Here is a 23,831-nt window from a genome sequence, read left to right on the forward strand (position 1 = left end):
TTAGGAAAGACAGAGGAACCAGAGATCAAATTGCCAACATCTATTGGATCATTGAAAAAGCAAGAGAGTTCCAAAAAAACATCTACTTATGCTTTATTGACTATGCCAAAGCCTTTGACTTTGGCAAAGTCAAACTCTGGAAAATTCTTAAGAGATGGGAATACCAGACCACCTGACCTGCCTCTTGAGAAATATGTATGCAGGTCAGGAAGCAACAGTTAGAACTGGACATGGAACAACAGACTGGTTCCAAATTGGGAAAGGAGTACGTCAAGACTGTATATTATCACCCTGCTTACTTAACTTATATGCAGAGTACATTATGAGAAACGCTGGGCTACATGAAGCAGAAGCTGGAATCAAGATTGCTGGGAGAAATATCAATAACCTCAGATATGCAGATGACACCACCCTTATGGCAGAAAGCAAAGAAGCACTAAAGAGCCTCTTGATGAAAGTGAAAGAGGAGAGTGAAGAAGTTGGCTTAAAACTGAACATTCTGAAAATGAAGATCATGGCATCTGGTCCCATCACTTCATGGCAAATAGATGGGGAAACAGTGGAAACAGTGGCTGACTTTAATTTTTTGGGCTCCAAAATCACTGCAGATAGTGACTGCAGCCTTGAAATTAAGACACTTGTGCCTTGGAAGAAAAGCTATGACCAACCTAGATAGCATAGTAAAAAGCAGAGACATTACTTTGCCGACAAAGTTCCATCTAGTCAAAGCTATGGTTTTTCCAGTGGTCATGTATGGATGTCAGAGTTGGACTGTAAAGAAAGCTGAACACCAAAGAATTGATGCTTTTGAACTGTGGTGTTGGAGAAGACTTTTGAGAGTCCCTTGGACTGCAAGGGGATCCAACCAGTCCATCCTAAAGGAAATCAGTCCTGAATATTCATTAGAAGGACTGATGCTGAGGCTGAAACTCCAATCCTTTGGCCACCTGATGCAAAGAACTGACTCACTTGAAAAGACCCTGATGCTGAGAAAGATTGAAGGCAGGAAGAGAAGGGGAAGACAGAGGGTGAGATGGTTGGATGACGTCACTGACACAATGGACGTGAGTTTGAGTAAACTCTGGGAGTTGTGATGGACAGGGAGGCCTGGTGTGCTGTGGTTCATGGGGTCACAGAGAGTCAGACACGACTGGGTGGCTGGACTGAACTGAATGAAGATTAACTGAAGCCATGAGTTACAGTTCTATTGGCCATGGGTTTGATGTCAGTGAATTAACAACAGTACTAAATAAGGTATCTTAAAACAAGGTTATGCATCCATCATTTGGTGATAGTAATGTGATCAGAGGCTTGTAGAAACCTAATTCTGTATTTCTTCTAGGGACAGTGATATAGTATTCACTAATTCAGTGTTTCTTAAGAAACTTTAGAGAACATAACTACCACCAGTTGCAAAAATTAACTAGATACAGACATGTAGTAGTGAATCACAAAATTAGAATCAATAATGGAATAATGTGTGCTACTACAGATTTTTTATAAAGTTAAAAAATCTAAAGTGTTAGCACAGTTGTGTCTGACTCTTTGCGATCGCATGAACTGTAGCCCACCAGGCTTCTCTGTCCATGGAATTCTCCAGGGAAGAATACTGGAGTGGGTTGCCATTCCCTTCTCCAGGGGATCTTCCTGATCCAGGGAATGAACCCAGGTCTCCTGCATCACATAATTCTTTAAAGATAAAATGTTCTCCTACTCATTATTTAACTCAGTGATTGTAGTGCATTATTTTTGGTTTAATTCAGTTGAAACTATAAGTTTGAATATATTTCATTCTTCTTTAACAACTACCCATCAAATATAGGTATAGCCCTTAAGGTTTAACCTCCTTTTCTTTTTCTTCTATTTCCTATCATTGTTTCCAGGGTGATTTCTGATGGATACAAATGCCGGCTTCAAGTCAGAAAGCTAAAACCTAAATTTCCAATCATGACATCTCTTCTGGCTCTGGACCTGAATTTCTAAATACCTGTCTGACTTATTCAGAAATGTCCCTGTCATAAATCATGCTCAACATGTTACAAACAAAATTCATTTTCCCCTCCATGAGCCAATATTTTCTGAACTATGTACCTTACCTGAAGTAATGAGCTTTATTCATTATGTGAATTTTTTCCTCACAACAATCTTCTACGTAGGTGTTGTAGTATGGATGAAGACAGGATTGTATAGATGGTATAAACTGACCTTGAGGTCACATTTGGTTCTGATACTTACTATGTGGTCTTAAGCCAATTACCTTTTTTGAGCCTCATTTTCATGGACAGTAGATACAACATAGTTTTTATTATTATTCTTCTTGAAAGTGTGGTAGGTACTCAAAGTGGCAGCAACAACACCCCACAGGGACTCACAAGAAATCTCAACTTTACCCTAAACTTAGTGAATCAATATTTGCATCTTAATATGATCTTCCCTCATAGCTCAGTTGATAATCTGCCTGCAATGCAGGAGACCAGGGTTTGATTCCTGGGTCGGAAAGATCCCCTGGAGAAGGAAATGGCAATCAACTCCAGTATTCTTGCCTGGAGAATCCCATGGACAGAAGCACCTGGCGGGCTACAGTCCATGGAGTTGTAACAGTCAGATACGACTTAGTGACTAAACCACCACCATGATCTTCCCAGGCAACTGGTTTGCATATTTAAATTTGAGCATCACTGGTCTGGTTTTCCATTGCTAACAGAAAGGTGTTATATTGCCTTCAGGGGAATAGATCATTCACGAGTCAAAAAGTCCTGTAACTTACTAAAGCTACTATTACAATTATCACCAATGCTCTTATCTACCTGTTATCAATTATATATAGCTGCTGTAAATGGGTATTTTATTCAGAAACCTTGAAATATCTAATTTCAATCTACTTCATGGTTATTTTATTTACTAGAGAAAGGTTCATTCTTTCATTCTCCTTTATCTTTTTTATGCATTTTTGGGCTGTTCTGGGTCTTTGTTGCGGTGTGGCGGCTTCTCCTGTTGCAATGCAGTGCAAAGACTTCTCTTCGGGCTTCTCTGTGCGTGGGCTGAGTGAGCACGCACACCCAGTAGTTGTGGCATGTGGGTGTGGCATGTGGGATCTTAGTTCCGTGACCAGTGACCAAACCCACATCCCCTGCATTGGGAAGTGGATTCCTAACCACTGGACCACTGGGGAAATTGTCTTCCTACCATTTTAAATTGGACGCCTTCAACGTTTTAAATTTGGGATTGCTCAGTAAGTTTTCCTTGTGTTCCCTCTTTACAAAGAAAAGCAGAAGCACTAGTTCTCATCTGAAATATTTAGAAAATGAGCCCAAACTGTTGATTTAAAGAGGGATGCTGCAACAGCCTAGTTTAATCACAAAATCTCTCATACAATAACACTGCTTGAACTAACCTGTTTCTAGATTCTAACACTATTTAACACTTACTAAATGTTCATAATGTACAATGCACTGTGTGGACTGAGCTTTATAGATGCTTAATAATACAGTTCATAATCTAATCTGTGCCACTGTTACCTTGATGTACCACGTTCCTAACAAGCTCCCAGGCAATGCTCACGCTGCTTTTCTGAGGAGGATACTTTTCAATAGATTGTAGAGCAAGAAGAATTATATAGATGTCTGAGAAAGGAATAACAAAACAGTGATGGGGAGAGGGGCAGGTTGGTGGTGAGGGTTGAGAATTTAGCTTCTCTTTCTTTAAAGAGTCACCTGTTAAGTCCTTAGAATTCATTATAGTAAAATTCAGTTGTGAAAAATCTGCCACTATGGTTTTTACAGTAGTCATTACAGACTGTGAGCACTGGACCGTAAAAAAGGCTTGAGCACTGAAAAAACGGATGCTTTAGAATTGTGGAGCTGGCTCTTCAGAGTCCCTTGGACTGCAAGGAGATGAAACCAGTCCATCCTAAAGGAAATCAGTCCTGAATATTCATTAGAAGGACTGACGCTGAAGCTGAAACTCCAATCCTTTGGCCACCTGATGCAAAGAACTGACTCACTTGAAAAGACCCTGATGCTGGGAAAGAGTGAAGGCAGGAGGAGAAGGGGGCTACAGAGGATGAGATGGCTGGATGGCCTCAATGACTCGAAGGACATGAATTTTGAACAAACTCTGGGAGATAGTGAAGGACAGGGAAACCTAGTGTGCTGCAGTCCATGGCGTTGTAACTGAACAAGTTAGCAATTGAACAAGAAGTTAACTGTGGCACTTAGAATAGTTTATATTGAAGTAAATCCACTACTTAGAATTGGAAGGTAGCAAAATTTACAAAGTTCAGTAACTAGGTCTTTCCTAGGTGCATATGCCATTCTTCACCTAGTATTCTCCTTCCTAGCTCCCTGCCTTTTGTACATCCATCCCAGAATATACAACACATAATGTTCTTATTGTTGCAGTTCCTAAATTATCACCATTTATTATAATCTATTTCATAACAGTAAAAATTTTCAAATATGTTATTTTTCAGCATTTAACTTAGCTCCTAGGCTTTTTTGTAATGTGATAATTTGTGATTTCTAGAAATACATTAAAGTTTTCTCTGCACCCTAGTATAAGATCACTTAGAAATGTTTCAGGACAATTTGAAAATAATGTAAATGCACATACACCTCTAAACTATTTACTTAATTATCTCAACTTTTCATTTATTTGGCTTACTAAATGGTTTAAGTATTGAAGTCACAGTCTAACAGTTTTTGCGATGTGTATTTTCTTTAAAGGATTACTTTACTAATTCTAAGTACATAAAGTGTACCAATTATAAATGTACAATTTTTAAAAACATGTATACATCAGTAAAGCTATCACTCATAGGAAGACATTGAACATTTATTTTACAATGAATGCCATGTTATCTACCGCATAAAGCATCTTAACTGTACAGTATATTTTATAAATATGTTATAGCTTGAGTTGTCTAATAAAAATATTGCTCCCTTATAACTCATTGTTTTCATTACCTTTAAACTCTTTTACGGTTTTCTACAAATGTGGGTATCCAGGATTATAGATCGATTTTTGACCCAATTTCAATCTTTTAAAATAGGAATATTTAACCAGTTTGAGTGTGGTAACTCAGCAGTACCTGTATCAATCTATTTTATGCCAATTTTAATGCTTCCTTGCTGTTTTTCACCACTTCCCCTACAATTTGAATATGTCCTATTTGTAGCATTTATTGTCAAATTTACCTACAATGATCTACTACATAAAGCAGTAGGTACTGATTTTCCACAGGCAAGATGTACTTTAAATAAGGTTTCAATCCACTACCACCCCAATCAATGATTTATAAAGTTTCTTTTTACACTACTAGTATTAGCATTACAAATTTGCTACTTCCCCACTCCTATAATTAAAACTAGAGGAAATAAAACTGTACTACTGGTTTTCCCATTTTGTTAGGTTAACATTTGATATGCCTTTATTCTACAGGTTCTGTCCACAGTGACAAAGTCCTTTTATTTTACATGTTTAACTTAAGAACATGCATATCTTTACATGCTAAAAATAAAGCAGTATTTTTTTTTTTACATATTGAACATTTAGCATGCCTTTTAAGCTTATAAAGACATAAGCTGAAATTTTAGACCCAGTTTACGTATTTGTTTGCATTTAGTTTTATAATTCTATATAACACTGTAACCTTAAGGCTGTTTAACTAAATCTTACACCGATTTTTTTATACCGTTGCTTCCTTACTCTTTTTATTTTAATCCATGTTATTTGTTGGCTGCAATACATCACTTAACAAAGTTTTCAATGGCAGTACTTAAAAGATATACCTTCTCAGCCTCTGCATATGTGTGAATGCTTCCAATTGCCTTGGTACAGAAATAACTTGTCAGGACATCTAATTGGTTCAAAACTATTCTCCCTTAAAACCATAGACGGGCTTCCCACGTGGTAAAGAATCCACCTGCCACCAATGAATGAGGCAAAAGAGACACCTGTTCCATCTTTGGGTGGGGAAGATCCTCTGGAGGAGAAAATGGCACCCCACTCCACTATTCCTGCTCGGAGAATCCCACGGTCCAAGGAGCCTGACAGTCCATGGGGTCGTAAAGAGCAGGATAATACTGAGCCTCTGAGCGAAAACTGTAGATATTGTTTTCTGGCATTTACAGTTGCAAGGGAAAAATGTGAGGTCAGGCTAACTTTCATCCTTTTATAAGTGGCTTGTCTTCTCTGAGATACTTGTGGACTTTTTTTCTTTACCCTTCCAATTTAAAAAAACTAGCAGGATATATCTAGGTACTGCTTTCTTTTCACTAAAACTTAATGGCACCCTTCGAGCCTTTTCTACTTGTAGATCTAGTTTGTTAACTCTGAAAATATTTCTTCAGTTAGTTCCTTAATTACAGTTTGACCTTCATTTGCTTTGTCCTCTGTTTCAGGTATTCCTATTATGCGTAGATTTTATCACCTGGACAGGTCATCGAGGTCTTCCTTCTTCTCTTTACTTCTTTTTCCTGTTTTTCTTTTTCTTTTTTCTGCATGCTGTGAAAATTTCTCGTTTTGCGTTCACTTCAGTAATTCGATTTTGTGCCCCATCAGACTTGAACATTTCTGTTCTCTCAGCTCTCTCACACTTTTCAAGTGCTCCGACAAGAGCAATTTTGATCATTAAGCATAGGTCTTTAAGCTCTGGTGCGATATGATACTTAATCCTTGCAATCTCTTCTGTTTCCACCGCTATACTCGTTTCAAGAGGCGGCATTTTCTCAATTAGCTGTTTTCCTTTGGACCTACGGTATCAGGACCTTGAAAATAAGAAAAAGAACTTAATTCCCTACTGTTTGACTGAATCAACACAAAGATTTCCAATGAGAATTATTCAAGCTTTTGTTGAAATGTTTTTTCTTTCTTACCTTTTGAACAACTCTTCTGAACAATGGCACCAAAAGGGAAAGATGTTTTGATTAACGAACAAAACAAACGTCGAAAACGGTTCCTCTCTACGTAATCTCTGCACGCCTCAAGCTACGTCATCTCTGCACGCCTCAAGTCAGGGCCAATAGACTAGCGCTCACATGCAAACATCAGCTGACGGAGCCACCCCGCCGCCCCGCCCAATCAGCGCGGGTCAAGGGAGTGCGCACGCGCATCCTCTTCACTTGCGCTCCTGTACCGCCTTAAGGCGGGGCTGGATGCCAGTCGCGTCCAATGGCGCGCGGGGTGAAGGTTGAAAGGTGGAAGGAGGCGCTAGGCCGTGGCTCTGGTTCCCAGCGCGTGTGTTGGGCTGCCTACCCGTCATGGAGGCAGTCTTGACTGAGGAGCTTGATGAAGAGGAACAGCTGGTGAGACGGCATCGCAAAGAGAAGAAGGAGCTGCAAGGTGACGGGGGAGTGGGGAACCCAGGAGTCGCCAGGACCCAGGGAAGGGAGCGTGGCGCGTCGGTTCTGGGGAACGTTGAGGGACTTCTGAACCCTTCTAGGGTTCTTCAGGGTAGCCAGTGACCTACATCCCAGACCCCCTTAATCTCCTCGACCTTCAAAAGCTTCCTCTCTTCGGGTGCACCACGTTCCCCCATCCTGCGAGGCCGCCGGGGTGCGGGTTTCTGAAAACCCTTGTAAGCCACCGCCTTGGACTCAGGCCCCCCCTTTCCTGTTCCTGCCCTAGTTAACCGACACTTGACCCTAATGGGTGCGTTTCGAAATATCTCACCTCAGTTTTAAGGACTCGGAAAGGATAGTTGAAAGATTTAAACGTTTAAGTTTCCTCCCCGCCGCCCGCCCTTTCCTCATCCCATACCAAACTCACGGTTATGTTATTATTATTATTATTTTTTTTTGAGAGAGGGTCTCGGCTTCTTCTGGACTCTTCTCTGTAGCTGTCTGTTTTGTAATTTGTCTTTTTACTTTCATAATTACCTTTTTCCTGTATCCTTTTCTTCTTACCATCTCCTTATTGCTATTATTTCTTATTTCCTTTTAATCCCTGGGTTTTTGACGTAATGATTTTGGTGGCTTTTCAGCCAAAATACAGAGTATGAAGAATGCTGTTCCCAGGAATGACAAAAAGAGGAGGAAGCAACTTACAGAAGATGTTGCTAAGTTAGAAGCAGAAATGGAACAGAAACATAGAGAGGAGCTGGATCAGTTGAAGTTGACTTCTAAAGAGAGTAAAGTATGTGAAATTAATGTTTCTCCTTGTCTACAACATTGGAAAACAGTCGGCCACTTCTGTTACACGGTTAACTATGAAATCGTAAAACCGGAGGGAAAGAAGGCACTTAGTCATGCTCAGGCATCACCTTTCATTGTTATTTTTGTGATCAGATTTATATGGTAGTGTGTTTTTTAAGGAAGGTCAGCAAAGAAAGTCTACTGCCCCAAAGATGAACAGATTCATAAAATGGGCTAGAGGAAGCTTTACCAAAAGAAAGTGGAAGACCAGTCTCCTAGTGTCAGAATTGCTATTAAGTAGTATTTGAACCTGGGCAAATTTACGTAATCTTCTCGAGCATCAATTCTTCACATATATGATACAAATACTACTGCTGTTTAAGCACAAGATTTTTCTAAGAAATAGAATAAATGTGACATCATTTTTTAAGTTATGAAAGTGCTTTATGAGCAAGTTGTAATAAATAGAAATGTACTGATGTTTCTTGGGTAAATTGGAGCATGTTAACTGTCATCAGTTTAGCCAATACGTATTTCATCATTATAGCTGCACAGTGTTTTGTATGCCACATACTTTGTTTAACATATTGCATTCATTTTCTCAGATAATTCTCACAATAACACACTAGTCAGTGTTACCTCTGAAGTAAGTGTAGATAATCCTATTTTTAAAGTGGGAGACAGATTCAGAGAGATTAAAAACTTCCTTCTAAATTTATAACAACTGTTAAGTACCAAAGCCCGAATTCAAATTTAGAGCTGTCTTACTCCAGAAGGTAAATACTGAATTCGGTTATAATTTTTATCTAGAGTGATAATTTATTTCATGGGTTTTAGATGTCAAATATCATAGACTCCCTAATCTCACTCTCATTTTCGATAGTTGAAAAGTTCTTATGTCTGTGCAAGATTTTATCTAGTAGTAGTAGTCGTAGTGAAGTCGCTAAGTCGGGTCCAACTCTTGGGACCCCATGGACTGTAGCCTGCCAGGCTCCTCTGTCCGTGGGATTCTCCAGACAAGAATACTGGAGTGGGTTGCCATTTCCTTCTCCAGGGGATCTTCCCAACCTAGGAATCGAACCCAGGTCTCCTGCATTGCAGGCAGATTCTTTACCAACTGAGCTATAAGGGAAGCCCAAGACTTTATCTACCATAAATAAATTTTATTTGGTTTATTTTTGGTCTGCTGTTGACAGGGAAAATGGCTTGTTTATACTAATTTACAGGTATTGAACTTAGTTTTATTTTCTTGAAGTTTTTTTGCCATTCATCAAGATCCTGGCCTTCCTTGCATTTAACACACTTTATTAAAATCCAAGTAACAAGGCATGCTTCCAGATGTTTGTATTGTTAGAGTCATGGCATTCCTAATTATCTCCATATCTTTTCTGTTAGTGAGATAGTTTAGTTTCAGGCCCTTCAATTGTGAGATTTCTTTCCTAGGTCTCGAAGGTGAAAAATGTTTGATTGTTAAGCTACATATTGTCCAACTGTTAAAATACAAACTCCCCTCCTACTTTGAACTATTATCTTTTTTTAATTTTAACTGAAACTCGTTTTCTTCTAGAATGTCATCTGAATTCTTTTGTCATTTCTTTCTCTTTTTTTCCCCAGTTGTTTCTTTGTATCTTGCCTTCAGTATGGCAGTTTGTTAAATTTTAGCACATTCCTCTGAAAAACTGTAAGAATCCTATTTCACTCTTTGAAGTCTTAATCTTATTTTGACATTTTGATCATTTGGGCCAAAGAGATGTAGAGACTGCTGACTCTTGTTATTAGAGGCTTTGATATGTTCCATGTATGGGTCACCTAAAAACTAGCTTAATATATAGTTGTGGTAATAAAATACTAGCTGTTAATCCTGATAGTAAATAAGTCTAACATCTGTTTTCTTTAGCAAACATATAACAGTCATTTGATGATTCAGACTGGTTGTAATGTTTTAATGATAACTATAAATTAATAAATTTCTACTAGGGTCAAGAAGCATTGCTGCTCAGGTTCTGGCTAATTATGATGGAGGAAGGCCTTTGCCCCCACTTTTGAGGTTATGAAAGTAGTATAAACTGAGCCAGCACGGTAATATATTACTTTATATGTTCTATAAAGTAAAACATTTAGAGATGGGAAGGGTGGCGCGCTGAATGAATTGGCACTTGTAGGAAGTATTTATACGAATGGAGTAGGCATTCTGAGAAGGAAGGAAACCATGCAGAAATAAGCATTGTCTTGGTAGAGCTATAAGGAAAGTTCTTGGGAACCTGACAAATTCTCTCTAAAATATAGAGAAAGTATATACAAGCATGTCATTTAGTATTGTATCTAGTGCTGTTATTCAGATTTGAATTGTGGAATGACACACAATATGTGATTTGCAATAATAATTTAATAATCTAATACTTTGAATAATAACTTAAAGGTATTTTTCCTTAACTTGGTAATGTTTTTTGTTTCCTTTAGATCGATTCTGTTGCTGTTAATATTTCAAACTTGGTTCTTGAGAATCAGCCACTTCGGATATCAAAAGCACAAAAGAGACGGGTATGAAAGTCGCCTAGTATTTATTAGTGCTGTATGTGTAATACTATCTTAGGTGTTGTATTGGAAGGGAATAGAAAAAAAAAGGGAATTCCCTTGCCAAAGGACCTAAACTAACATGTATTAGGCTTTGAAGTGAACTCGCTCAGTCGTGTCCAACTCTTTGCGACCCCGTAGACTGTAGCCTACGAGGCTCCTCCGTCTTTGGGATTCTCCAGGCAAGAATACTGGAGTGGATTGCCATTTCCTTCTCCACGAGATCTTCCCGACCCAGGGATTGAACCGAGGTCTCCCACATTGCGGGCAGACACTTTTACTTTCTGAGCCACCAGGGAAGCCCTATTATTAGGCTTTAGATTATATGAAATCTCATTTAGTCTTGACAGTAATCCTGTGAAGTAGGATTTCTTATCCTCATTTTATAGATAAGAAAATAGGCATATGTCCAGTCTGCAGTTCTCATAGGAGGGTGGATCTAGGAAAGGGGGTGTGAAAAGGATATTTTTTACAAATATATTATTCCAGACTTAATTTAGAATCTGAAGAGTGTGAGCGCAGGTGATTCTGATGTACAGTTTTGGTTAAAAACTATGATATTAAGTGGTAAAAGAAGAATTTGAACCTAGAAAATTAACAGGATTATGTAGTTATATATGTATTGGTTAGTTGTGATGAAAATTTAGAGAAGGAAAGATTCACTCTGCTACGTGTTAAATAGTTGGTGTTTGGTGGAAATATAATTATTTAGTTAGGCTATTTGGAGTAAGTGAGACATCTTGCACAAAAACAAATGGGAGAATGAAATTTTGCATCATCAAAGAGCTATAAGGAAACTGATTTATTGGATGTAATAAGTTTATGATATCAAAATTATGGGAATGCAATTAGATAGGAAAGGGCTTTTCACTTTGAAAAAGAACAAGAAGTTTAAATCCAGTCTTTTTATTCTCAAATATTGTTTTTATTAATACAATGTTTTCTAGAATTTAAATGTTTATTTTTAAACTAGCTTGTATCTTATAATTTAGTAGTAAATATAATTTAGTATGTACATTTAATTGCACATGGAATTGATGTCAGTCAGGTGGAGATTTTAATCCCACTGTGGTGGCTTTGGATAAGATTCTTAACCTTTCTAAGCCTTAGTTTCATATGTATGAAATGACAGTGGAAGTGTTAGTTGCTCAGCCGTGTCTGATCCTTTGGACTCTTTGCCACCCCTTGGACTGTAGCCCTCCAGACTTCTCTGTCCATGGAATTTTAAAGGCAAGAATACCAGAGTGGGTTGATACTCCCTTCTCCAGGGGATCTTCCTGACCCAGGGATTGAATCCGGGTCTCCAGCATTGCAGGCAGATTCTTTACCATCTGAGCCACCAAGGAAGCCCATGTATACAATAGGAGAAAATAGTACCTACTTCATAGAGTTATTGTGAATGTTAAATAATTTACTGTTTCCAGAGCCCTAACACAAGGCCTGAAGAATGCTGGGTCAACAAATGATATTGTTTGCACTGTGTTTAAGTACTGCATCGTGTACTGCTTAACAAATTCAACCTAAGACAATTTGTTTGAAAGTTGCTTAAGTTGCAAATTGTCAAGCATTTCTTGTACTAATGTAAAATTTTATTCTTGAGTAATTATTGTGAACTTCATAGACTTCATAGAAATTTAGGTTTTATGGTATCTTAGAGGTTATCTTGGAGAAGGCATTGGCGACCCACTCCAGTACTCTTGCCTGGAGACTCCCATGGATGGAGGAGCCTGGTAGGCTGCAGTCCATGGGGTCGCTAAGAGTCGGACGCGACTGAGCGACTTCACTTTCACTTTTCACTTTCATGCATTGGAGAAGGAAATTGGCAACCCACTCCAGTGTTCTTGCCTGGAGAATCCCAGGGACGGGGAAGCCTGGTGGGCTGCCGTCTATGGGGTCGAAAAGAGTCGGACACGACTGACGTGACCTAGCAGCAGCAGAGGTTATCTAATTCACCAGCTCTCTACTTAACGACATATGTTCTTTCTGTTATAGTCTTATAACTGTCATCTATTTTCTGTAGGTCAGAAGTGAAGGGCAGAAATTTTGCATAACAAAATATTTGTTGGAATTGACTCTGCTTAGTGTATAGTAGTATATAGTATATACATAACTTAGATGTGTGTGCTCAGTCATTGTCGTGTCCAACTCTTTGCAACACCATGGACTGCAGTCCGCCAGGCTCCTCTGGGATTTCCCAGGCAAGAATACTGGAATGGGTTGCCATTTCCTTCTCCAGGGGATCTTTCCCACCCAGGTCTCCTGCATTGCAGACAGACTATTTACTGTCTGAGCCACCATGGAAGCCCCTGTATCTTATTAGAGTAGCAACTATTTAGTTCTAGAAAACGATACAACTCCTTTCTATCAAAATTTGTTCACTCTAACTTGTCCCTTAGGCAACAAAACAAAGGCTTTCCTTTCTCAAACGTTTTGTTACTTCTAAACTATTGCATAGCTGAAATGCATACTTTTTCCAGCTAAAGTGTCAAAAAATGTATATTTTTATAGTCAGCAGATTGGCAACACTTCTCTGCCAAGTCAACGCTTGGCAGAGAAAGCACCCACGTAAGTAATGCCCAAAGTTTCTTACTGCTTTGTTGTGTTAATAGGATTTTGGAGCAGAAAACACTGAGTTTATAGTATTTGAGAAAATGGGACCTGAAAACAAGGGTAGATAATTGGGTCTTAGACTTATATTGAACTACTTCCCACCCCACTCCCCACTCCTGCCCACCCAGAGGCACCAAGGAATGAAAAGTCAGTTAACTAATGATGTTTATCTTTGGGAGAGATACAACTCTCTGGTAGAAAAACATGCAAAATTTTATGCAGATTTATTACTGGGATATCTTAAGAGCAAATCCCATATTTTCAATTTAGAAAAGCATAGGGAGTATTTTATTTATCTCAGACAGCTTCAGTGAAAACTCATTGGTATGGTAGAAACAGCCTGAAATAGAACGTAGAACTGGGTTCCAAAAATTTGAAATTTGAGAGCTGGAATGAGATCTCCTTCAGTTTCTTTATATTATAAACAAGAAAGCTGAGGAGGCTTAAGCTGTCTCAGTGGCATGCTAAAAGTTTACAACTGCTGCACTAGTTCCCAGCTCTTAAGATTTATCTTCAGATTTGTTTTTGCTGTTGCTATACCAGAATGACTCTAGTTTTACTGACAGTGTATTTTTGAGTTATTGTGCTATTTTCATCTTACATACATTTTCATTAGAGTTTATTGATGCCGTTCTATCTCCAGGACTAGGGCTGTAAAATGAAAATTGCTCATGCCATTGGAAAACTGCCGTTGGAAAACTTCATATAGTAGAAGAATGTTGGGAAAACAATCCTGTGTGTTTTTTACCTGGTGTCCTGGAAAGGAAATACAGTTGCTTTGTAATATTGAAGCAGAGCATGAGGGAAAAAAAATGAGATTCTTGGATGAGTATTTTAGAGGCTTAACTTAAGGTTTTACAGATAGTGTAAAGTTCCAGTTTTCCGGTAGTGCTTGGCATCATTAACTCCAGCTCCCATCTGCTCCAGCTTTGATTCAGGTGCCTGGATAGAAGGAGCTCTCTGTGTTGTCCCTGGTCCCTGCTCAGCTTCTAACCAACTCTAAGGCCTTTGGAAATCTTTCTTCATGCTGTTTTGGAAATCTTCCTTTCCTCAGAAGAGGAAAATGAGGGGTTTTGGCATAGATGATATTCGCGGTGCTTATTCTTCCTCTCCCCTCTGAGAAGTGTTTTCTGTGGTCTTTTAAAGTAATAGTGCCACCTTGTGTTTTAAGGTTTTATGCCACTGTGATCCACACTTGCAGATATGCTGTGAAATAAATTGTATCATGTTACTTTTGGCATGGTTTGAGTTGGAAAGAAAACATTTAAATAGGTTTATGTTTTATTAAGATAATGTGCTTTTGATTCAGGTAACTTAGGAAGCACTAGCTTTATCTGGCATGGCATATAACAAGCATATAGTAGAAGCAGGTGGCATTAAATCAAATTGGAATGAAATTTGCCTTTCCATTCATATTTTCTGCCCTTAAGGAAAGGTTAGAGCTGGGGATATAAAAATTTTTACCTGTATCTTCTTTTTCTTGGTTTATCCAAATCCTTCACTGTAGTTTGCTATCAGTACATCAAAATTTATAGAATGTAGTTTAACTTTTTATTCTCTTAAGTTGAAAATATTTGCTCTCAGCGTACAAATAAAACATACCATGGACAGCTAGAGAGCTGTTTACACGCACAGACAGGCACATGTGCTACGTGCTCAGTTGTATCTGACGCTTTGTGACCCCATGGATTGTAGCTTGCCAGGCTCTTCTGTCTGTGGAATTTTCCAGGCAAGGGTACTGGAGTGGGTTGCCATTTCCTCTTCCAGGGGATCTTCCCCACCCAGGGATCGAATCCCATCTCCTGCATTGACATTTTACCATTGAGCCACCTGGGAAGATACCGTGGTACCCAAAAGGAACTGTGGGGATTCGGAAACATGTTCACACACACACACATGCAGGCTCACACACAAAACAAAACTTACTTTGTAATCCTACCATCCAGAGAAAAGCACTGTTGTACGGATGTCCTTCTGGTGCTTTTTGAACTATGTATGCGTAGACTTTCATATTATTAACTATGCACCGTCTTTTGCCTCCCACCTCATCTCTTGACACTTTTCTCTGGTATTCTAGCTATATGAACTGTGTTCAGCCATGAATGAAGCATACAGTGCTTTCTGTCTTTTGATCCTTGTTATTCCAAGTGTCAGGAATTTTCTCTCTTTTTCCTAGCCTTCCCACTCTACTTCCTATCCATCCTTCATGTCATAAATCTCTCTTTACCTTCTCCTCATCCCATCTTTGCATATGTTGGCATGGGAAGATTTCTTAGGAAATTTGAATAGAAGGAAAGCAAGTTGAAGAATGTAATGTATGATAGCACTTTTGTTAAAATACTGTTTTCTATAGATTTTCTATGAGTACATCTGTATTTATTAAAATGCATAGGAAAAAAGTCTAGAGGGATACATATCATATCTCTAGAGCAGGCCCTGAGAGATTGGCGGTGGTCCTTAAGGGGGCTTTAGATTATCTGTATAATTTTTTTTAATAGAGAAGAATGTTTTTATCTGTTACTTAAGCTAAATGTGTGTGTGTTTGTATGTGGTCATTTTTGTTAAATGCCAGCTAAATAGAGCTGCTATACCCTTCTAAAGACCTGAACAAATTAATGCCTTGCTCATGAGCTGGTGATCTAGCACATTAAGACCTCACTGGTGGAATAATAAGTTATAAAGCTTGGACTTAAGTATGATAATGATGTTACTTTAAGGCCTAGGACAGCTCAATCTACCATAGTACTTTGAAATCAGTAAGTCAAGTTTTTAGAAACTTGGCATGTAGTTTCAGACAGACTTCACAGAAAAATTTGAGAGCCTTCTTTTGTTCCAAGACAGAGCTCAGTGCTGGGTACGCACAGATGAGAAATATTGTTTGCCTTTAGAAGAGTTCACAGTATCGAAAATTCTACAGGTGATGAGATCATCTATCTCATAGTGCTTGTGGGAGAAGGGAGAAAAATGTTTTTGAGAATCTTATATTTCTGTTCCCAGGATAAATGTAAACGAGTCTTAATTATTAGGAATTAACTTTCCTACATTTTACCCTCTGCATAGGACAAAAAGGCTGCATTGGAAAAGGAGCGGGAAGAAAGGATAGCCGAAGCTGAAATTGAAAACTTAACCGGAGCTAGACATGTAGAAAGTGAAAAACTTGCTCAAATATTGGCAGCTAGACAGTTGGAAATTAAACAGATTCCATCTGATGGGCACTGTATGTATAGAGCCATTGAAGATCAGCTGAAAGAGCAGAACGGCGTTCTGACTGTGGCTGCCTTAAGATGTCAGACTGCTAACTATATGCAGAGTCATGTGGAAGACTTTCTGCCATTTTTAACAAATCCTAATACAGGAGAAATGTATACTCCAGGTAATTTATTTTTCTCTGCTACGTCTTGTTGCTGTTGTAGCTGTGATGGTTATTAAGTAAAGTGGTTTCTGTAACTGAGAATGAAAAAAAAAAGAAAGCCTGAATAGTCCTATGGGGGGAAAAACATCTAACATTTAGGCAAAATTATTTTCTATGACTTTAGTAGATGAGAGCACATTTTTGTTTATCAAGATCTTTTTAAGTACTTAACTATTTTGTAGTTGAAATATTAATCTTAAGATAAAAATAGGAATAGGGTTCGTATTACTAGTTTAAAAAGTGTGTAAATAAGTTCATATTTCACAAAGTTAAGCTTTGTCTAGTCTCTGCAAGTATCGGGTCTGAAGATGATCAGTAGAGAATGGTTAGGAAAACTAATTCCTCCTCTTATCCTGTACTTTGGAAGATTTAATTTTATTTTTGATAAGTCATAATATTCAGGCAGAATTTGACTGCAAAACCTGCCTTATTATTCTGTATAATATCTTTGATAGTTGGGAAAGTTAAAAAAAAATGCATAACTAGCAAATAAAGGAGGAAACAAGTAAAAATTTGAAAAGTTTCTGAAAGCGAAAAGGGAGTAAGGGAGAAAAAGTTAGTCCTTGAGATAAGACAGCAGACATGGCAGTATTCCCTGAGAGTAAGTCGTATGTTCAGGGTGGATTGAAGAGGGGAAGGCTAGGGTTGACTTTTGTTTAATGAAGTCCCCAGCTGTGCTAGTTGTAGGGCAGGGGAGAGGAGGTGATACCTCAGCTTGGTGAATCAAAGAAAAAGACAAAAGCTGTAATTATCCCCAGTCCTTCAGTCAATGTTTATTGAGGGCTGCAGCATGCTGATGCACTGTTCTCATCACTGGGAATGTGAGACAGTGAATAAGATGAGCACATGGGACGTGTTTTCTCCTAGATGCCCATATTTTTTTTTCCTCTTCCTCTAAACACCAAGGGTATTAGTGTTTTTTCTGACTTTAACTTTCTGTATAACAGCAGTGTGTATGCTCAAGATATGCCATTATAAACTCTGAAGTTAGGTCTTTTACCTCCTCTCAAGCCTGATACAGGAAGACCTTTTTTTGGCTAGAATAATAAATATTTCCAAAATATGTAGGCACTGTTTGATGTCACTGTCACTGTCATCAAATAGTCACGGGAAAGGAGTTTCAGCTCATTTGTACTTTAATTCTCTTCTCACATTTCTTATAGGGTTTTTCAGAGGATGCATCTTTTAATCTTTTAGCATATTCTTTCAGATGCAGATTTGGATTTTACAATGTGAATGTGGTGGCAGTTTTGGGGTCAGTGCTTGGATCAAGAGAGAGGTAGGCTTATAATTTAGTTGAGATTGCTAGACCTCAGGTTGAGGGAGAGAAACAGAGATGAATTGCTTTGCTCTTAGATGGAAAGTTGGAGTGAGTTAAGTTTGGATTTGGGAAATGGATTAAATTCTGGAGGATATAGGTGGAGAAGGAGGAAGTTCGTAACTTGGGCAGTTTCATCAGGCATTGTGGGAGTTATAAAAGGGATCTAATATGAATTCTAAAAAGTGCTGTATTCTGATCTGTTTCCAACAGAAGAGTTTGGAAAGTATTGTGATGATATTGTAAACACAGCTGCTTGGGGGGGTCAACTTGAGGTAAGTTTGTTATTCATCATGAAATTGTTAAATTATTTTTAAATCCCTTCTGTAGTTTTTAGACATATTTTTCAGGTGATCCAAATTTTTCTTCGACAATTCCTTTTCTTTATTTATTTGCTATTTCTCTACTGATAAAACATTGATATAAGGAGTTAATATTCTTAGGCCTTTAATTTAATTATGTACCTTTGGGAACTGAGGCACTATTTAATTTTAAATAGCCCAGTGTTTGATCTGTGAGTTGGTGAAGCTAGTGTTGTGTCTGCATTTTTCCATTTGTGATCTTGCTACAGGCAATATATTTGAGTTTATGGACTTATGAAAGTGAAGATTTTCTCAAATACAGTAAAATTTTACCCAAGATGAAAATCACATTGGAAAACGTCAGAAATAGAAAACAATATTTTAATGTGAGATTACAGGTCAAATCCTACCATAACACATCTATTACAATTGTGTCTTGAGTTCCTAGTTGATACTGACTGATTTGAAAGCAATATTTAATGCATTAAAATTTACTTACAAGGAAATATGTTAGTCATTTGTAGGGAGTTAATAATGATTTTTTTTAAAGCTCTAATTATTTATCTTAACTGTTATCTTTGTTTCATTAAAGGAAAATAAAACCCCTGAGTGTGCAGGTGGTGATGAGGTAGCTTGGGGTGTTAGAAGTCAGGGAGTAACAGGGAAAGTCTGGGGGCTGGGTGCTGGTTCCTTCTACTTCTCAGTTTTCTGACTTTGGGGGAGTCAGCCAACCTCCTGAGCTCCAGTTTCCTGATGATTGAATGAAGATAATAAAACCCCATGTGTACGTGATAGTTCATTTGTATATATTAAACAAAGCAAAGGCTATATGCATTGAAGTTTGAAGCTAAAGTGCTACATGGATGAATCTAACAGTATTATTAATACTACTGTGTAATGATGATTGCTGCTGCTGCTAAGTTGCTTCACTTGTGTCCGACTCTGTGTGGCCCCATAGATGGCAGCCCACCAGGCTCCACCGCCCCTGGGATTCTCCAGGCGAGAACACTGGAGTGGGTTGCCATTCCCTTCTCCAGTGCATGAAAGTGAAAAGTGGAAGTGAAGTTGCTCAGTCGCGTCCGACTCTTCACGACCCCATGGACTGCAGCCTACCAGGCTCCTCCATCCATGGGATTCTCCAGGCAAGAGTACTGGAGTGGGGTGCCATTGCCTTCTCTGGTAATGATGATTAGCCATCTCAAATAGTTTGTGGCTCTGAATATTTCACTTCAAGATTTAAATTTGAAGATAGGACATGATTGCTTCATCAAAGTGTTTTTCTTAGCAGTCCTGTATTTGTACCTCTTCTCAGCCACCAGAGGGAACTTGTTTTATATGCCTTAATGTTGTATATGCCTCTCCTGGGTCTTTGAAACTTGGGAAGGTTAGCTTTGTGACTACATTAGGAGTAATTAAAGGTGCTTGAACTTTTAATAAGAATCTCAAATCAATGTGAGTTCTAGAGACATAAGTGACTCTTTTTAAATTGAGAAAAACCTTTAAACATCTTTTGAAGGACATTTTCTCTTAAATCATTTGTGAATTCATTTGAAATAAGAGTTGCTGTTTTCACAATGGAGTAAATTTAAATTATTAAAGAGAAATTCTGTGTATGATTTCTGAAGACTTAGATGGGATGCTGGGAGAAGGCAATGGCACCCTACTCCAGTACTCTTGCCTGGAAAATCCCATGGACGGAGGAGCCTGGTGGGCTGCAGTCCATGGGGTTGCTGAGGGTCAGACATGACTGAGTGACTTCACTTTCACTTTTCACTTTCCTGCATTGGAGGAGGAAATGGCAACCCATTCCAGTATTCTTGCCTGGAGAATCCCAGGGACGGCGGAGCCTGGTGGGCTGCCGTCTAAGGGGCTGCACAGAATTGGACACGCAGCAGCAGCAGCAGCAGCAGATGGGATGCTAAGATGTCCAGAGCTTGTTTTGTACCCTCCATTCCGTGCCCTTTTACTGAGCTCTTGATGTGTATTAAGGAATAGAAGTAGATGCCTGCTCTGACTGGTTGCCCTGTTCATGCATCAACTCAGTAGTTTATGATTTGAATAAGATTTACCTCTATTTCTCTTATATATATGTATATATATAGTTTCCATTTTGTCTTTTATAGCTAAGAGCCCTGACTCACATTTTACGAACACCAATAGAGATAATACAGGCAGATTCTCCTCCTATAGTAGTTGGTGAAGAATATCCAGAAAATCCATTAATACTTGTGTAAGTACCTAGAAATTCCTGATGTTAATATTTTTCATAATTAAGACAAAAGGGATTATGAAAAATTTTAGGTTATGTATGTTGATTAATCAAAACAAGTCTATTTTCAGCAGCATTAATTATGCTTATTTCATGTTAAAGGCAATTACAGAATTAGAAAGCATTGTCAAAATACATGGTTTAGATAACTGTTTAAACCTTTTGTGATTTATTCTTATGTATGTGTTAACAATAAAGTCATTTCTAAAGGTTACAAAATTTTAGGATTATTTTTAATGTTTTTCTGGTTTGACATTAATAATGCTAAAAGTTTTAGCAAGTGTAAAAGCTGAAATACACTCATGTTGCCTTATTGTTTATTCTTTAGAGATTTTTTTCTTCATATTGTCAAAGTATTTTACATAATTGAGAGTTCTCTGAAACACAGCATGGAGAATTCGCCATTTCAGTCTTTTTTTTCACTCTAATGATTGTGTTTTACCGGACAACCTCAGCAGAGTTATTGAACCATATTTTACTCACTGATGATGCTTTTTAAATGGTGTTAAAGTTTTAAGTAGTGAAGTCTATTGAATGATACTGCTGTGAAGTGATTAATTCAGAGTACTTGGTTTTAAATACATAAAACATTTATATACAGTGAAATACTTTTGTCTAAATTACTTATTTCTCCTTTTTCCATTTCAGTTATATGAGACATGCATATGGCTTAGGAGAACACTACAATTCTGTTACACGGTTGGTGAACACAGCTACTGAAAATTGCAGCTAGTCTATAAAATGTTGCTATTATGTCAGTGTGCTGATCTGAGTATTAATACCAAGTATTGGATTATTCTCAGTGTTTCTGAAAAAACACAACTACCTTAAAAGAGTTTTATGGCAAAGCTACTAATAGGTTTTAAAAAAACGTGTCCGAGAGAAACTTTAACCAGTGTCCCCTTAATGGTGTTTTAAAAAACACTTGTAAGTTCTTTGTGGAGAATATCATTTATAGACCAAGATGGTACCCTGATTGTTGATATTTTTATTAAATATAAGATTCTGAACATTCTATTCTGTGTTGAAGTTGTTAAAAAAATTTTTTTCCTCCTTATTACCGAAAGCTTTCAGTAACCATATCAATGTAAATTTTCGTGAAGAAGTGAAATGACTCAGTCTCTTTGACATTGCAATAATGTGATGGTGATAACAAATTTAATTAATGTTTATAAATAATTCGATTGCAGTAACATTGCTGTTGATGGGATTAATGCTGTGACTTTTTAACATTTATTTTTAATTGGAGGATAATTGCTTTAGAACGTGTTGGTTTCTGCCAAGTAACAACATGAATCAGCCCTACGTATACATATAGCCCTTCCCTCTGGAACCTCCCTCCCATCCCTACCCTTCCCACCCCTTTAGGTTGATGCTGTGACATTTTTGTAACCCCATCAAAGTGCAGCTAAGAAGGTTGCTTTAATAAAAATAAAAATAAGTCTTTTATTTGTATATAACTTTAAAAGATGCAGCACATATTGCTTTTCTAATTCATTGATTATTCCGTGTTATTTCTCAACTTCAGAATGGTTGTGACAACATCATTTCTTGATTATCTTAACTATAAATTTTTATATTCTTTGTTGTACTTTCTCCATCACTACTCAGCTGCTTTGCTTTCCTTGCACCCTTTTCCACTGAGAAATAGTTATTAGCTTCTGTTATTCTTTAACTTGTGCAAATTGAAGGAGTAGCAATTTGTAAATTTGTAAAAGGGTCCAAGGCCAAATTTACTTCAAATTCTTCTTTTCCAATTTGTCTCATAAGGTCTCTCTTTTTGCTTCATTCTCTAGGATTAGGGAAAGCCTTTGTTACTTACTATTTTATTAGCCTTATTAATTTTATCTTTCCTCAAATATTTGAAAATATTTGTTTCAAATATCTGGGAATTTTTATGTTTTATATATAGGGATAAAGCTGAAAGCCACTGTTGAGTCAAGACTGTATAATAAAATCAGTACAGTACTTTTCAGTTGAATGATTTGTCAGATCAGATTTTAAGTTATTTATAAAAATATTTTAAGAAGATGGTACACCCATATGTACAAATGTTTGTGATAATTTGTTATGTAAGGGGTTTTATGCTAATGAGACCTTTTTGGTTGATCTGTTTTTCTCAGATAAGTAACTAATAACATTTTACATCAAGTGTATATAAAGTTTGAATTTTTTCTCCATGAATGCAACTAATTTTTCTAAGTAAATACTGGGTTTTATGAGCTTCCCCAGTGGCTCAGTGGTAAAGAATCCACCTGCAATGCAGGAGATATGGAGACCAGTGTTTGATCCCTGGGTCGGGAAGATCCCCTGTAATGGGAAATGGCAACCCACTCCAATAATCTTGCCTGGAAAATTCCATGGACAGAGGAGCCTGGTGGGCTGTATAGTCTGTGGTGTCACAGAGTTGGACATGCCTGGATAACTAAGTAACAACAACTGGGTTTTATAACATAAAAAACAGGGTATCAGTGTTATGTATTCAGCAGGCAACAGTGTGTGGAACTATTGAGCAGATAAATACTGCATGAAAGTATTATACACTTGCAAAGATTAAGAACCATTCTGCCTGCTAAGCAAAATATATTCTGAAGCCTGCTTGTTTTGTAATGCTGGATCTGGATTTCTTTGCAAAGGAGGGGCGGTGGGTAATCTGTTACTTTAAAATTAAAAGAGAAGCATTAAGCAATAAAATAAGATACAGTGAAATCTAGTTATTGTAAATTCCCACTATACTTAAAGTATTGTAAAATAACTTATTGGCTTTTTTTTTCTAGCAGGGTGAATAGAATTTTCTTGATTATAGGTATATTTTTTATTTTTAAATGGCCAATATGGTTATGGACAGGATTTGTATGTTTCAGCTTCTGTTCTTTCATAAAACTTGAGATAAAAATTATTTTAGCTGTGACCTAAAATTAAAGTCTGAAAAATGGCACGTATTAAGTTAAAAGCAGCATATACTAGTTTAGTTTGCTGTATGATGCTGATCTTGTAGGAAAATCTGATAAGCTTTCTTTTGTCCTGACTTAGAAAAGTATGTGTCAGAGTTCTGGAATATGTCTAATTTACTTCAGTGAATTTATCTGCTTAAGTATGTTTATAACATATAAAGCAAATAAGGATGTGTAACTATAGTTAACAGTACAATTTTGTCCATATTATCTAAACGTTTGCTAAAAGAAAAAATAAAAGATGAATTAAATCAGCATTG

General features: G+C 37.6%; 1 protein-coding gene and 1 long non-coding RNA gene across 3 annotated transcripts; one reads left to right on the forward strand and one right to left on the reverse strand.

The window, feature by feature from the left end:
- Nucleotides 1-4,618: 4,618 nt before the first annotated feature.
- LOC106701223 (uncharacterized) lies at nt 4,619-7,021 on the reverse strand. The gene is made up of 2 exons (XR_001351709.2): nt 6,876-7,021; nt 4,619-6,767 (listed from the first exon to the last, which is right to left on the reverse strand). It is a non-coding gene; the product is annotated as an uncharacterized lncRNA (long non-coding RNA).
- A 100-nt stretch (nt 7,022-7,121) lies between these two features.
- On the forward strand, nt 7,122-23,826 carry OTUD6B (OTU deubiquitinase 6B). Of its 2 annotated transcripts, XM_005888292.3 has the most exons (7): nt 7,133-7,341; nt 7,982-8,133; nt 10,593-10,673; nt 16,377-16,689; nt 18,260-18,321; nt 20,472-20,578; nt 21,266-23,826. In XM_005888292.3, the coding sequence occupies exons 1-7, from the start codon at nt 7,260-7,262 to the stop codon at nt 21,348-21,350; spliced, it is 882 nt and encodes a 293-aa protein (XP_005888354.2). In that variant the 5' UTR covers nt 7,133-7,259; the 3' UTR covers nt 21,351-23,826. The 2 variants fall into 2 exon arrangements, with proteins under 2 accessions (XP_070239037.1, XP_005888354.2); XM_070382936.1 differs by lacking the exons at nt 20,472-20,578; nt 21,266-23,826 and adding an exon at nt 20,138-20,461 and having other exon boundaries at nt 7,122-7,341.
- The last annotated feature ends 5 nt before the right edge of the window (nt 23,827-23,831 follow it).

The sequence above is a fragment of the Bos mutus genome, chromosome 14, assembly GCF_027580195.1.
Source record: "Bos mutus isolate GX-2022 chromosome 14, NWIPB_WYAK_1.1, whole genome shotgun sequence".
Lineage (NCBI taxonomy): Eukaryota > Metazoa > Chordata > Mammalia > Artiodactyla > Bovidae > Bos > Bos mutus.